General features: G+C 48.2%; 1 protein-coding gene across 1 annotated transcript in view; it reads left to right on the forward strand.

The window, feature by feature from the left end:
- LOC141074940 (uncharacterized) overlaps positions 1–15,615 on the forward strand; it is a 54,533-nt gene that overhangs the window by 21,473 nt on the left and 17,445 nt on the right. The window contains exons 2-4 of the mRNA XM_073562268.1: positions 5,721–5,800; positions 6,119–6,298; positions 8,340–8,463. Of these exons, the coding sequence (XP_073418369.1) occupies positions 5,723–5,800; positions 6,119–6,298; positions 8,340–8,463 (382 nt within the window). The 5' untranslated portion in view covers positions 5,721–5,722. The remainder of the gene's footprint in view (positions 1–5,720; positions 5,801–6,118; positions 6,299–8,339; positions 8,464–15,615) is intronic.

Here is a 15,615-nt window from a genome sequence, read left to right on the forward strand (position 1 = left end):
TAGAGAGGTTGTTCTCTGGCCTTAAAATTATTAGGTCAGATGTGAGGTCCTCTATGAGGGAGGATCTGATGGAGGCAATACTATTCCTCAGAACAAATCATAGACTGCACAAATGCTAGTCAGTACGTTTTTGTTGAAAACTGTTTTTTTCCACTTACTGCAGAGTGTATAATAAATTGTAAATATGCAAAAGTTTTTTTGGTTCTAAAGTATTCCAATTTATTATGTGTTCTATCTAAATGGCTTGATTATTGTATCACAATAATGATTAAAAGCCTGCTGTCACCATTTTACTACAGTCAATTTATCCCTTAAACTTAAACATGAGCCATGTATAAGGGAGTCGGAGTCATGGAAATTGAGGAGTCTGAGTTGGAGTTAGAGGTTTGGCTTACCGACTCCACAGCCCTGGTTTTACCCTCACCCTGTGTTGTCTGAGTAGCGTGACGCCCACCTTAAAAGGAGTGCGGGCATTTGACAGGACGATCCTTAGTTCAATGCGGTTTCGGCTAGCGGACCTGGGTGCCCGCCAAACCTCTTGTGTCTCCACACCTGTGATCCGGCGGTGTCCGTCTTTTTAGAATTTCATAAACGTGCTGCTGGCCATAGTTTTTTGTGCACACCAAATGTTATGCAAAATGTTACCAATAAAAGCTTCAACTTAGTCCCCCAAAAAAAGCAAGTCCCCACTCAGGTCTGTCAACTGCTAATGGAATTATAGTGCGCTTGCACGTTACTGGTTGCACAAAGGCTCTGGAAAAGTTAAATGGCTCCTCACTCCCTAAAAGAAATTCAGCAAATTCTCCGCTCCCAAATCCAAATGCCCGCTCCCTTCTGAGCCCTAGTGTGCCTAAGCCACATTTAGTGCCCACATGTTTGGCATGTCTATAGTGATGTGCCTTTCTCCAGAAGAATGAGCTGGGCATAATGTACTGGTCACTACAGCGTACTGGTCACTATAATGTTCTCATCACTACAGCGGCAGTTTGCAATTTTCACTCAGCAACATCCACTACTGCTTGTTTCTGGAAAACATCCATGGAGTCAAAATCATCACTATACCTGTAGATAAATTCCAAAAGGGTTATAAGTTTCAAAATAGGGTCACTTGAGGAGGATTCTGCCCTTCGAGCAATTAGGGGCTCTTTATATGGAATCAGCAAACTCTTCTAGGAAAATCTGCGCTCCAGGAGGCAAATAGCGCTCCGTCCCTCCCGAGTCTCCCCGTATGGCTAAGCAGTACTGTACAGCCTCATATGGGGGTTTTCTACATTCAGTAGAAATTGTGCGACACATTCTGGGGCCATTTATTATTATTATTATTATTATTATTTATTGTTATAGCCCCATTTATTCCATGGCGCTTTACATGTGAGGAGCGGTATACATAAAAACAAGTACAATAATCTTAAACAATACAAGTCATAACTGGTACAGGAGGAGAGAGGACCCTGCCCGCGAGGGCTCACAATCTTCAAGGGATGGGTGATAATACAGTAGGTGAGGGTAGAGCTGGTCGTGCAGCGGTTTGGTCGATCGGTGGTTACTGCAGGTTATAGGCTTGTCGGAAGAGGTGGGTCTTCAGGCTCTTTTTGAAGGTTTCGATGGTAGGTGAGAGTCTGATATGTTGTGGTAGAGAGTTCCAGAGTAGGGGTGATGCGCGAGAGAAATCTTGTATGCGATTGTGGGAAGAGGAGATAAGACGGGAGTAGAGAAGGAGATCTTGTGAGGATCGGAGGTTGCGTGCGGGAAAGTACCGGGAAACGAGGTCACAGATGTATTGAGGAGACAGGTTGTGGATGGCTTTGTATGTCATGGTTAGGGTTTTGTAATGGAGTCTCTGGGCAATTGGGAGCCAGTGAAGGGATTGACAGAGGGGAGAAGCTGGGGAATAGCGGGGGGACAGGTGGATTAGTCGGGCAGCAGAGTTTAGAATAGATTGGAGGGGTGCGAGAGTGTTTGAGGGGAGGCCACAGAGCATGAGGTTGCAGTAGTCAAGGCGAGAGATGATGAGGGCATGGACTAGGGTTTTTGTAGATTCTTGGGTGAGTAATGAACGGATTCGTGAAATATTTTTGAGTTGAAGTCGGCAGGAAGTGGAAAGGGTTTGGATATGTGGTTTGAAGGAGAGATCAGCGTCAAGGATTACTCCGAGGCAGCGAGCTTGTGGGACTGGGGAGAGTGGGCAGTCATTTACTGTAATTGATAGGTTCGTAGGGGGGGTCACGTGAGATGGGGGAAAGATGACGAACTCTGTTTTGTCCATGTTGAGTTTCAGAAATCTAGCGGAGAAGAAGGATGAAATAGTGGACAGACATTGAGGGATTCTGGTTAGTAAGGAGGTGATATCTGGTCCAGAGATGTAGATCTGTGTGTCATCATCAGCATAAAGATGATACTGAAAGCCATGAGATTCTATGAGCTGTCCCAGGGCAAAGGTGTAAATAGAGAACAGCAGGGGCCCAAGGACTGAACCTTGTGGGACTCCGACAGATAGGGGGCGAGGTGAGGAGGTGGTGTGTGAGTGGGAGACGCTGAATGTCCGGTCTGTTAGGTATGATGAGATCCAGGAGAGGGCCAAGTCTGTGATGCCGAGGGATGAGAGGGTCTGTAATAATAGGGAATGGTCCACTGTGTCAAAGGCAGCCGACAGGTCCAGGAGGAGGAGGACAGAGTAGTGTCGCTTGCTCTTGGCAGTTAAGAGGTCATTGGTGACCTTAGTAAGGGCAGTTTCAGTGGAGTGGTGTGACCGGAAGCCAGATTGTAAGCGGTCGAAGAGGGAGCAAGAAGAGAGATGGGAGGACAGTTCAAGGTAGACGTGATGTTCCAGTAGCTTGGAGGCGTATGGGAGAAGTGATATAGGGCGATAGCTAGATACAGAGGATGGGTCAAGAGAGGGCTTTTTGAGGATAGGTGTGATGGAGGCATGTTTAAAGCTTGAGGGGAAAACACCAGTTGTTAGTGATAGGTTGAAGAGATGGGTTAGGGTTGGGATGAAGACTGTGGTGAGGTTTGGGATGAAGTGGGATGGGATCGGGTCGAGTGCACAGGTGGTGAGATGTGATCTTGAGAGTAGAGTGGAGAGTCGATCTTCTGTAATGGTGGAGAAGTTGGTTTTGAAGGTGGAGGGCTGGGAAGTCGGGAGGAAGGGCTCTGGGGGTTGTTGACCAAAACTGTCCCTGATGTTATCAATTTTCTGCTTGAAAAATGAGGCAATGTCTTCAGCTGAGATGAGTGGGGAGGGAGGAGGTGCTGGGGGGCGGAGGAGAGAATTGAAGGTGTTGAATAACTGTTTAGGGTTGTGAGACAGGGAGGATATGAGAGATGAGAAGTAGGTTTGTTTATCTGTGGCGAGTGTGGTCTTGAAATTTTTACCCATTTCCCAGTATGAAAATGTAAAACTTGGGGCTAACACACAATCTTGGTGGTAAAAATGTAAATGATTTTTTCTTCACTGCCCAATGGTATAAAATTCTGTGATATGATTGTGATGTCAGTATAATCACTGCACCTCTAGATGAATTCAGTGATTTTGTTTAGTGTGTAAAATGGGGGGTCACTTATTGGGGTTCTGCTGTTTTGGCACCTCAGGGGCTCTGCCATTGTAACATGGCACCCTCAGTTGCAGCAAAATCTGCGCTGTAATATGGCGCTCTTCCCTTCTGAGCTTTGCACTGTGCCTCAAAAGTAGTTTTTTCACCACATATGGGGAATCGGTGAACTCAGGAGAAATTGCACAACAAATGTTGGGGTCCATTTTTGCCTATTACCCTTGTGAAAATACAAAATTTGTAGCTGAAAAAGATTTTTGTGGGGAAAATGTTTTTTTTATTTTTCACGGATTAACATTATAAACTTCTGTAAAGCACCTGTGGGTTCAAGGTGCTTAATACACATCTAGATAAGCTCCCTAAGGGGTCTAGTTTCCAAAATAATGTCACTTGTGGGGGGTTTACACTGTTTAGGTTCATCAGGGGCTCTCCAAACATGATGTGGCGTCCGCTAATTATGCCAGCAAATTTCACGTTCAAAAAGTGAACCGGCGCTCCTTCCCTTCCGATCCCTGCCGTGCACCCGAACAGTAGATTCCCCCACATATGGGGCATCGGCATGCTCAGGAGAAATTGCACGACAAATTGTATGGTCCATTTTCTCCTGTTATCCTTGCGAAAGTTAAAAAAAAATTAGGTCTAAAGGAAAATTTTGTGAAGGAAAAGTAAATATTTATTTAATTAATAAAATGTTTATTTTTTCCTTCCATATTCCAAAAATTCACGTGAAGCATCTGAAGGGTTAATAAACTTCTTGAATGTCGATTTGAGCACCTTGAGGGCTGCTTTTTTTTTTTTTTATAAAAGAATGGTGTCACTTTGGGGTATTTTCTGTCTTATAGGCCCCTGAAAGTCACTTCAAATGTGAGGTGGGCCCTGAAAAATGGTTTTTCAAATTTTGCTGTAAAAACAAAAAAAAAAGGGAAATCGCTGGTCAACTTTTTAGAACTACCTAACAAAAAAATGTTTCAAAAATTGTGCTGATGTAAAGTAGACATGTGGGAAATGTTATGTATGAACTATTTTGTGAGACACGACTCTCTGATTTAAGGACATGAAAAATAAAAGTTTGTAAATTGCAAAATTTTCAAAATATTCGCCAAATTTCCATTTTTTTTTTCACAAATAAATGCAAGTTATATCAATGAAATTTTACCACCAATATGAATTACGATATGTCTTGAGAAGACAATGTCAGAATCACCGGGATCCATGGAAGCGTCCCAGAGTTATGGCCTCATAAAGGGACAGTGGTCAGAATTGTAAAAATTGGCCCGGTCAGGAAGGTGAAAACTGGGGTGAAGGGGTTAACAATTTTTACTGCTGCCCAAAAAAAGGAAAAAATAATTCTTTGAAAGAGTGCCAGCTAAAATGTAATTGATTTTCCTGGTCCATTCTGTGTCCTGGACTCTTGAATTCAGTGACTTTCTTGTCCACCCTCTTCGGACCCCATGCTGACCCAGTGTTTAATATATAGACCCACAACGAACCTATCGATACGACAAAGGGGAGTCATTTTTGGGTGGTTAAAAGAAGCCAGGCCATTGCGTCTTCAGTTCCTAAACACCAACGTTGATACGTTCCTAAGAAGAGAAAGTTTTTAGATCTTTGATGTGAGGTTCCCATGTTTTATACGATTGCTGTTGGTTTCCACCAATCTGGTGACAGCCATATAGGGTGACACCACTCCGGCATTACTAGATCTGGCTTTGCTTGAACGTGGACACAGCAGTGAGTCCTCAGAGAGACGTACACGTGTTTTATGGGCAGCTGTGGTATTTGGGAGAATTTTCTGTTACTCAGGATAGCTAGCGAATTCACATTTCAGAATTAGCAGCGCGTCATGTGAGATGTCACGCCGGCGTCAATGCTCTTGCGACTTCCACATTGCACAGTTATGGCTTCCAGAACTGGAGCAGGCCTCCCAACCACATCTTCTGGATGGACGGTGAATGTTATTTTGAAAAGATCCATGTCTAAGAAAACTGCTGTTATTCTGCTGCTTGTGATTTATTGTACAGTGCTAAATATTCAAGGATGGGTCAATTTTTTGGTGTCATTTACGTCTCTTTGTTATAAAGAGGCCGTCACTACTAAATCCATCTGAGTGATCCAGTTTTAGCATGTTCTTAACTCAAACTTTTTTTTTCCCTCTGAATGACCCAACAGGGATGGACGAGGACAGGGATGAGACCACCAGGAGATTATTCCACTGCGCCCTGGAGATCATCTCCCTGCTGAGCGGAGAGGTAACTCCTCTACATTTCTATCAGCTTTATTGTGTGATGTGACGAGTCCTACACCGGGAAGAGGAAATCCAGAATAGGAGAGAAGGATTCTCTACTGTAAGAGCAGGGATTCTGTGGAGCTCTCTGCCCGGAGGAGTTGTCATGGGGATTCCCTATAAGAGCTGTAGAGGGGCCGGGATGTCTGTCCGGAGTGTAATAATATTCCCGGTTATGGCCCCAGATTACTGGAGACGGTTATTGATCCCAGGATTTCTACTGATTGTCAGATCTGGAGTTGGGAAGGAATTCTTCTCCCTAAGTGTCTCTCTCCATACACAGGATTACACAATAGTGAGGAAGACACCGGGGGACTGTGTGACTCCCATCATCCATCTCCAGGAGTCAGGAGGGCGGAGACCGGGCCCCATCACAGAGCCTCCCCCGCAATCCCCGATACATGAGAGGAACAAGAAGATCCTGGAGCTCAGCAACAAGATGATCGAGCTGCTGAGCGGAGAGGTGACTGCTGGGACATTATACAGGACTGGAGGATTCTGGGTGATGAGCGGAGAGGTGACTGCTGGGACATTATACAGGACTGGAGGATTCTGGGTGGTGAGCGGAGAGGTGACTGCTGGAACATTATACATGACAGCACTGGAGGATTCTGGGTGATGAGCGGAGAGGTGACTGCTGGGACATTATACAGCACGGCACTGGAGGATTCTGGGTGATGAGCGGAGAGGTGACTGCTGGGACATTATACAGGACGGCACTGGAGGATTCTGGGTGATGAGCGGAGAGGTGACTGCTGGGACATTATACAGGACGGCACTGGAGGATTCTGGGTGATGAGCGGAGAGGAGACTGCTGGGACATTATACAGGACGGCACTGAAGGATTCTGGGTGATGAGCGGAGAGGTGACTGCTGGGACATTATACAGGACTGGAGGATTCTGGGTGATGAGCGGAGAGGTGACTGCTGGGACATTATACAGGACTGGAGGATTCTAGGTGGTGAGCGGAGAGGTGACTGCTGGAACATTATACATGACAGCACTGGAGGATTCTGGGTGATGAGCGGAGAGGTGACTGCTGGGACATTATACAGCACGGCACTGGAGGATTCTGGGTGATGAGCGGAGAGGTGACTGCTGGGACATTATACAGGACGGCACTGGAGGATTCTGGGTGATGAGCGGAGAGGTGACTGCTGGGACATTATACAGGACGGCACTGGAGGAGGATTCTGGGTGATGAGCGGAGAGGAGACTGCTGGGACATTATACAGGACGGCACTGGAGGATTCTGGGTGATGAGCGGAGAGGTGACTGCTGGGACATTATACAGGACAGCTCTGGAGGATTCTGGGTGATGAGCGGAGAGGTGACTGCTGGGACATTATACAGGAAGGCACTGGAGGATTCTGGGTGATGAGCAGAGAGGTGACTGCTGGGACATTATACAGGACGGCACTGGGGGATTCTGGGTGATGAGCGGAGAGGTGACTGCTGGGACATTATACAGGACGGCACTGGAGGATTCTGGGTGATGAGCGGAGAGGTGACTGCTGGGACATTATACAGGACAGCTCTGAAGGATTCTGGGTGATGAGCGGAGAGGTGACTGCTGGGACATTATACAGGACGGCACTGGAGGATTCTGGGTGATGAGCGGAGAGGAGACTGCTGGGACATTATACAGGACGGCACTGAAGGATTCTGGGTGATGAGCGGAGAGGTGACTGCTGGGACATTATACAGGACTGGAGGATTCTGGGTGATGAGCGGAGAGGTGACTGCTGGGACATTATACAGGACTGGAGGATTCTGGGTGGTGAGCGGAGAGGTGACTGCTGGAACATTATACATGACAGCACTGGAGGATTCTGGGTGATGAGCGGAGAGGTGACTGCTGGGACATTATACAGCACGGCACTGGAGGATTCTGGGTGATGAGCGGAGAGGTGACTGCTGGGACATTATACAGGACGGCACTGGAGGATTCTGGGTGATGAGCGGAGAGGTGACTGCTGGGACATTATACAGGACGGCACTGGAGGAGGATTCTGGGTGATGAGCGGAGAGGAGACTGCTGGGACATTATACAGGACGGCACTGGAGGATTCTGGGTGATGAGCGGAGAGGTGACAGCTGGGACATTATACAGGACAGCTCTGGAGGATTCTGGGTGATGAGCGGAGAGGTGACTGCTGGGACATTATACAGGAAGGCACTGGAGGATTCTGGGTGATGAGCAGAGAGGTGACTGCTGGGACATTATACAGGATGGCACTGGGGGATTCTGGGTGATGAGCGGAGAGGTGACTGCTGGGACATTATACAGGACGGCACTGGAGGATTCTGGGTGATGAGCGGAGAGGTGACTGCTGGGACATTATACAGGACAGCTCTGAAGGATTCTGGGTGATGAGCGGAGAGGTGACTGCTGGGACATTATACTGCACTGGAGGATTCTGGGTGATGAGCGGAGAGGTGACTGCTGGGACATTATACAGCACTGGAGGATTCTGGGTGGTGACGGTGTCGTTGTTGTCAGGTTCCTATAAGGTGTCAGGACGTTGCTGTCTATCTCTCCATGGAGGAGTGGGAGTATCTAGAAGGACACCAAGATCAGTATCTGAACGTTTTGATGGAGGAGCACCAGCCTCTTGCATCACGAGGTAATTAGTGTGTATTGCGGTGGGCACTGGCTGCCTTCAATGACTCTGTTCATTCGACACCAGATGTATTGGCAGCTTGAATATATTGATCAGTATGCGCCTCTGTCATGTAAAGGGGAGAGGAGACCTTTGGCCGGCACATAGCTATCACATGTGCAGTGGGGCTTATCTTAGTTATCCCACCGCTGCCAACAATGTGATGAAAAACAGCCAACAAGGCTATTGACCTGTCAATTTACCGCAGGGGCTTATTTTAGTTATCCCACTGCTGCCAGCAATATGTCACGAACTGCAGGGATTTATGTATATCCCACTTTCTGAGTTCCGCTTTGGAACTTGCAGCTCTCCAGCGCCCCCCTTATCAGGTCAGTCAGGGAACTGCACCTAGGATAATTGGTCACCGGATGGGCCCCTTCACTGTGGACTGGCTATCAGGCACGCTGCAGCGAGGGAATTATGAATGCTCTGGCCGCACCCAGACAGTAGCTTATAAAACCAGTTCCGTCGCTGCCAGCGTTTCCCAACTAGCCCAGAATACATTTCGCTGCCACCAGCTTCAATTTCTCTATTAATATTTCTAAATTTATAAAGGGGGTCCGAAGCCAACCCAAATTAGTAGCGTAATTGACTTCAGGCACATGCAAAATTCGTTATAGAGCAACGAGAAACAAAAGTAATAATTTTATATTTTACTCCAAAAAGGTAGGCAGTGTTTACAGAAGGTATAAAAAGATTTTACAATATGAGACAATTAAAGTATGTACAAGGCAATTACAAAAAAAGGGATTAAAAGAAAAAAACACTTACATGTTGCTTAGATCATTTCAGGCTGACGATGCTGTGCTGGGGAGGGGCGATACATCATAATGCATCAGAGATTCGTCCTGTATCTCAGTTCCAGGCAAGACTCTCACTGCAGACTGAATGACAGTAACTTATACTTCTGGGTCATGACATCACTAAAGGGGCTGAGTTACCGGTGTCCTCCCCTTTTCTCCGAGTTGCAACTTTGGTTAAAAAAAAACTTCTTGGCTACGTAACTGGGCTGGAGAACCTAGCAGAATAACGCCAGAACCATCACTCATCTTGTCTTGGAGTTAGCTTCCTATCAACTCTAAACACGGACTCTATTCAACTTGGTTCAGGAGAAATCCATTTCTCGGATTCTGCTAGCGCTGAACACAGGCTAAGAGGCTCTGTTGAAGCACGTCCCAGATATGTTATTTCTCTAGTCACGTTCCACAACAGCAGTATCGGAGGATGTCTCCCCGCCCTAATAGGGGACAGGAAATGCACAAGAGGTTAAATAACCCTCCCCTTCCTATTACCTCCAGTGTTTTTCCTGTCCCCTATGGGGGCATGAGAGGTCTGATAGTGCTGCCGTGGTCGACGACCGGAGTGCTATATTTCTTACCTTAAAGCTGGGAGGCCGACGGTCAGGGACTCCGTTCCCTCTTCCATGGACTGGCCGCTCCTGTCTCCGCCGCGGGCGCGACTCGGTACCCCGTACCCACCTTTCCTGCGCCCCCTCTGCAGGGTAAAGCAAGGCGGCGACGTGCAGCCGGGGTCCTCATGGATCTCCCCGGCGTCCTCTTCCCCAGGAGACGGCGCACCGGAAGTGACGCGGCGCCGAACTTCCGGTTTCGGCGGGCGGCCAGTGGAGGGGGGGAGGCGTCTCAGGGCGTGAGAATCGTCATACGCCCGCCCAACGCCTGTCCACCCACCTACTCGCCGCCGGTTCACCCTCGCTATTCACCCGCACCGCCTGTTCACCCGCCCACCCGTCTACTCGCCTGTGTGAGGGGCACTGATTGTGGGCTAAGGCAGATACAGGGGGCGACATCGGGAGTCGGTGGCTGGAGGGGGCGGAGCGGCGTCCCCAGGATGACCACGGACAGCGGGGAAGTAGCCATGAGGAGGGGTGATCAGGATTACCCCCACTTGTGGACCAGGGGAGGAGGAGCACGGAAGACGCTGTGGAGCCTCGGCTATTTAGACCCTGACAGAGCGCGTCCAGGTAAGGCCATTTCTGCACTGGTGACTGTGACAGACTGACCATGGACGGTGAGAAACCCTCTCGTTCTGCTTCTGTGGAGCCCAGCGTGCACCCTCCTACTGTAAGTAGCAGGACCGGTCCCCCTTTATTCTGTCCAAATGGCGAGGTGACTTAGTATGCCTTCTCTCTCTGTTCTAGGGAGACAAGGCCCCTGACCCCATAAAGAAAGCAAGCCGCAAGTGCGTGTGCGGTACCAAACTCTCCTCGACATACAAGAAAAATCTATGTCAGCCCTGCACGGATGATGTAATCCGTGCAGAACAACCCTCCCTTCTGGACAGTATAAAAACCCTCATCAAGCAAGAAATGCAATCTTCTATGATGACGAGTGCCCAAACCCCGACACCACAACCCCCTCCGACTAGGAAGAGGAAAGCGCCCCCCGCGGAGTCGGACTCCGACTCGGGCGAAATTGATGCCTCTGACTCAGAGGAGGCATGGGAAAACGAGAGTTCCACTTCTGCGCCCAGGCCCGATAACAAAAAATATTACTTTTCATCGGAAGACATGGGGGACTTAGTTAGCAAGGTAAGGGGCACCATGGGATTAAAGGAGATGGAAGTGGAATACTCAGTTCAGGATGAAATGTTCGGAGGGTTGAGACCCAAAGACCAAAAGGGGTTCCCCATCCACGAGAACATTCGAAATTTAGTTTTGCAGGAATGGGCCTTTCCTGAAAAAAGGCTCACTACCCCATCAGACCTGAGAAACAGATTTCCTTTGGAGTGGGATTGCTCCCTATGGGTGATCCCCAAAGTAGACGTGCAGGTATCCAGAGTGACGAAAAGGACTGCTCTTCCCTTCGAAGATTCGTCACAACTCAAGGATCCCATGGACCGTAAAATAGAGAGCCTACTTAGGAAATCCTGGGATGCCTCCACAATCCTGCTCAAGGCTAATATAGCCTCTACGTTTGTGGCGAGGTCCTTATTTCACTGGCTGCATACACTGGAGGACCACCTCTCTCAAGAAACCTCCAGAGAAGAGATCCTCGATTCTCTGCCTCTGTTGCAAAAAGCAACAGGGTTCCTAGCCGATGCCTCTGCGGAGTCCATTCGGGTAGCAGCGAAATCGGCAGTCCTCTCCAACTCAGCCTGAATGACGCTGTGGCTGAAATCGTGGGGGGAGACATCACGTCAGAGTCAAAACTCTGTGCGATTCCCTTCCAGGGGAAGTATGTATTTGGCCCAGCCCTGGATGATATCCTGGAGAAGGCCACGGATAAAAAGAAGTCGCTACCGCAACAGCGGAAACCTAGAAGACGTTTTTTTTCGTTCCCCCTGTGACCAACCCTCCCATAGAGAGTTCAAAGGGAAGGGTAAAACGGGCAGGTGGAGCTATCCGAAGGGAGTTAGAGGCAGAAATATTCTGGCCTCCCAGCAACAACAAAATCCCACAGATAAGCAATGACGGTATTCCGGTCGGGGGTCGACTCTCGAATTTCATAGAGCAATAGAGCAATGGCAGTCCATAACCTCAAACCAGTGGGTTCTTCGCACCATTCGCGACGGACTGAGATTGGAATTCGAGAGTCCTCCCCCTCAATGCCTGACAATAACCTCCCTGCAAGCGCACCTCCAAAGATCCTTGCAGTCAGATATAAAAACACTCCTGTGAGCAAGAGCAATCTCCCTGGTTCCACAACGAGAAATAGGCAAAGGCCTCTACTCTCACCTATTCGTAGTGGTAAAACCCTCAGGGAAACACAGGGTTATTATAAACTTGAAACCGTTAAACCAATTGGTAAAATACAGGCGGTTCAAGACGGAGTCGGTCAAGACTGCTATCCCCCTTATAGGACAGAATTGGGTGATGGCTACAATAGACCTAAGGGACGCCTATTATCACGTCCCAATCCATCCAGACCACAGAAGATTCCTCAGGTTTGCGGCGGCCCTTCTAGGCTGATCGTGAGCGCATTCCTCAGGTGGCCACCGCTAAGCAGCTTGAACCTTGGCCGGACACGAATGGGAGACCAGCCCGCAGTCACGGGTCATGCATATCTCAGGGGTCCCAGGTCAGACACTAACAATTCAACGTCCTGCCGTTTGGGGTATCGTCAGCACCTCGGGTATTTACCAAGGTGATGGTGGAGGCAATAATCTTCATTCGCCAACAGGGGATCTGCATCGTTCCATATCTGGACGACCTTCTAATAGTAGCTCCGTCCAGGCCTCGCCTGAACCAGGATGTAGACAAATCTCTAGAGATTCTGAAATCCTTGGGTTGGATCCCCAACCTAGAGAAGTCAAACCTTCGTCCCTCAACAAGGAAAAAATTCCTAGGGATTCTCTTGGACTCAGGAGAGCGAACATCCTTTCTACCCAGGGAACGGCAACTCGACCTGGCTCAGAGGATCTCCAGGTTCAGGGACCAAAGAGCACCGACCCTGAGAGACTCAATGTCCATACTGGGATCACTGACGGCATATATCCAAGCCGTCTCCTGGGCCCAAGCCCATACTCGTATCCTGCAGTCCTACGTTCTTCGTGTTCAAGAAAACACCAGAATATATTGACCAGGAGAACTCCTCTCCCTGGTCATGTTAAAGCCTCTCTTCTATGGTGGCTGAACCACCAGAACCTTCAGCGGTGGGTCAGCTGGGATCAGCTGCCCCTAAAGATCATCACCACAGATTCCAGTCAGAGAGGCTGGGATGCGACAGTGGAAAAGTCACACTTCCAGGGGTTATGGGGCCCAGACGTCAGTTCCAGCTCCTCAAATACAAGAGAACTAATAACGGTAGAGGAGGCACTAAAGGCAGCAGCGACCCTCTTCCAAAACCATCATGTACACGTCTACTCAGACAATATGACTACGTTGTCCTACATCCGCCACCAGGGAGGCACAAAATTTTTCACCCTAAAGCGGGTGGCTACAAGGATCTTCTCCTGGGCAGAGAAACATCTGTCCATATCAGCAGTGCATCTAAGGGCAGTGGACAATGTGGAAGCGGACTTCCTCAGCAGGAAGGATGTTCATCCCGGGGAATGGAGTCTGGACCAGTCAGTATTTTCATCACTGGTCTCAAGATGGGGATATCCCGAGGTGAACCTGTTCACCAGTGGTCAGAATGCGAAAGTGGAAACCAATTTCTCCCTCAGCCCCACGGATGGAGCATGGAAAGTAGACGCCTTCTCCCACCCGTGGCACTTCAACCTAGCCTACGCCTTCCCTCCAATCCCCATGATAGCAAGAACACTACAGAAGGTACGGGAAGAACGAGTCACTACAATCTTGATCGTTCCCTTGTGGGCGGGAAGGAGCTGGTACGGAGCCCTACAAAACATGGCTCAGGATGGTCCAATACTTCTGCCCCAGAGGGACAATCTCCTTCGCCAGGGCCCTCTACTGTACCCAGATCCGCGCAAGCTGAACCTGGCGGCCTGGCTACTGAAGCCAGAATTCTAAAAGCTAAGGGCTTATCCGACAAGGTAATCCAAACCCTACAAAAATGTAGGAAACCAGTGACTAACGCCATTTACGGGAAAATTTGGAAGAAGTTCTCGTCCTGGTGCTCCCCAAATCTTCCAGATCCCTTCCGTCCCAAGATTGCACAGATCTTAGAGTTCCTCCAGGATGGCCTAGATCTGGGCCTCACACCCAGTACCTTAAAGGTACAAGTGTCAGCCCTTAGCTCATTCTACGATCAGGACTTGGCGAGCCATCGATGGATTAAATGGTTCATGACCTCCGCATCTAGGATCCGTCCCAGACTCCGTAGCCAGATTCCTGTCACTGATTGGGCCCGAGTTATGCCGAAGGGTTAGATTCTACATCCCATCCATTTTAGCCACCAAGTACATGGTTTTTACATAAAGGACTTCTCTTGACTAATTAACATTCCTGAGGGAGGAAGGAGTATAGTGTTACAGGCTGCTAGTGAATAAATCCCCCCTGGAGCGGGGGGGGGGGTCACAGCTGCAGCATGTGTGTGTGTGTGTGTGTGTGTGTGTGAGCCATGGATCGTTCTAGAAAAGTGTAGTGAATGGAAGATTCTAGAAGGTGTTGTTAAGGAAAACCATACATCATTTTTACATTATCGTGACAGCCTCCTTCCACCCCAGAACTTTTCTGACCTCCCATCCTACATCCGTAGACTTTAATATGGAGTCTCTCCTTTGTAGATATAATGGCTCCCGTTCTTCTGGGAAGGTGTTATAGAAGATTTTCGTTTGTGTTTGTGGTAATTTTTGCCTCTTCATCCAAAAGAGTGTTTGTGAGGTCAGACCCTGATGTTAGGGAAAGGTCGGGCTCCCAATCACTATTCTCATTTATCCCAAAGGTGTTGGATGTGGTTAGGGTCTGCGTTCTGTGCGGCTGGTCATGTTCTTCCACACCAGGTCACCTAACCATGAATTTCTGATGGATTTTGCTTTGTTTACGGGGCACAGTCATAGGGAACAGAAAAGGGCCCATCACATAATTTCATACCCATAAGCTGTAGTGTTATATTTTTCATGTACAGTAAAAATGTGATTATGATGAAATCTTCGTTCCCAGGGATCCCCGACCAGTAGCTTGTGAGCCACATGTGGCTGGAAGGACCATTATGTGTGGCTCACGGTTGTCTACCAGCTTGGTGCTTTAGGAACAGGTCTCCCTTAACTTAATATTTTTTGCACAACGTTTGATGCAATCACTGCAAACAAATTATTTCTGTATCTCTCAATGAGACTTGTGCTCATCTATCCAAAAGGACATCCTTCTAGAAGCTTTGGGTTTGTCAATATGCATTTTGGCAAATTCCAGTCTCGCTTTTTAATGATTTGCTTTCAACAGTGGTTTCCTTCTCTTCGTCTTCCATGAAGTCCATTTTTGCCAAAACAGAGATGGGTGGTGCAGTGACACGCAATATGTCACTGATGTACCTTGATCTTGAAGTTCACCTCTAATCTCTTTGGAAGTTGTTCTGGGCATTTTGGTTTTCATTCGTATTATCCATCTCTTCAATTTGTCATCGGTTTTCTTCTTTTGGCCACGTACAGGGAGGTTGGCTACAGTCCCATAAACATTCAAGTTCTGAATAATATTTGCAGCTGTAGTAGCAGGAACATCAGGCCGTGTGGAGATGTCTTATAGCCTTTACCTTTATT

The sequence above is a fragment of the Dendrobates tinctorius genome, unplaced genomic scaffold (genome assembly GCF_039654945.1).
Source record: "Dendrobates tinctorius isolate UK_male_01 unplaced genomic scaffold, ASM3965494v1 ptg000342l, whole genome shotgun sequence".
Taxonomy (NCBI): Eukaryota; Metazoa; Chordata; class Amphibia; order Anura; family Dendrobatidae; genus Dendrobates; species Dendrobates tinctorius.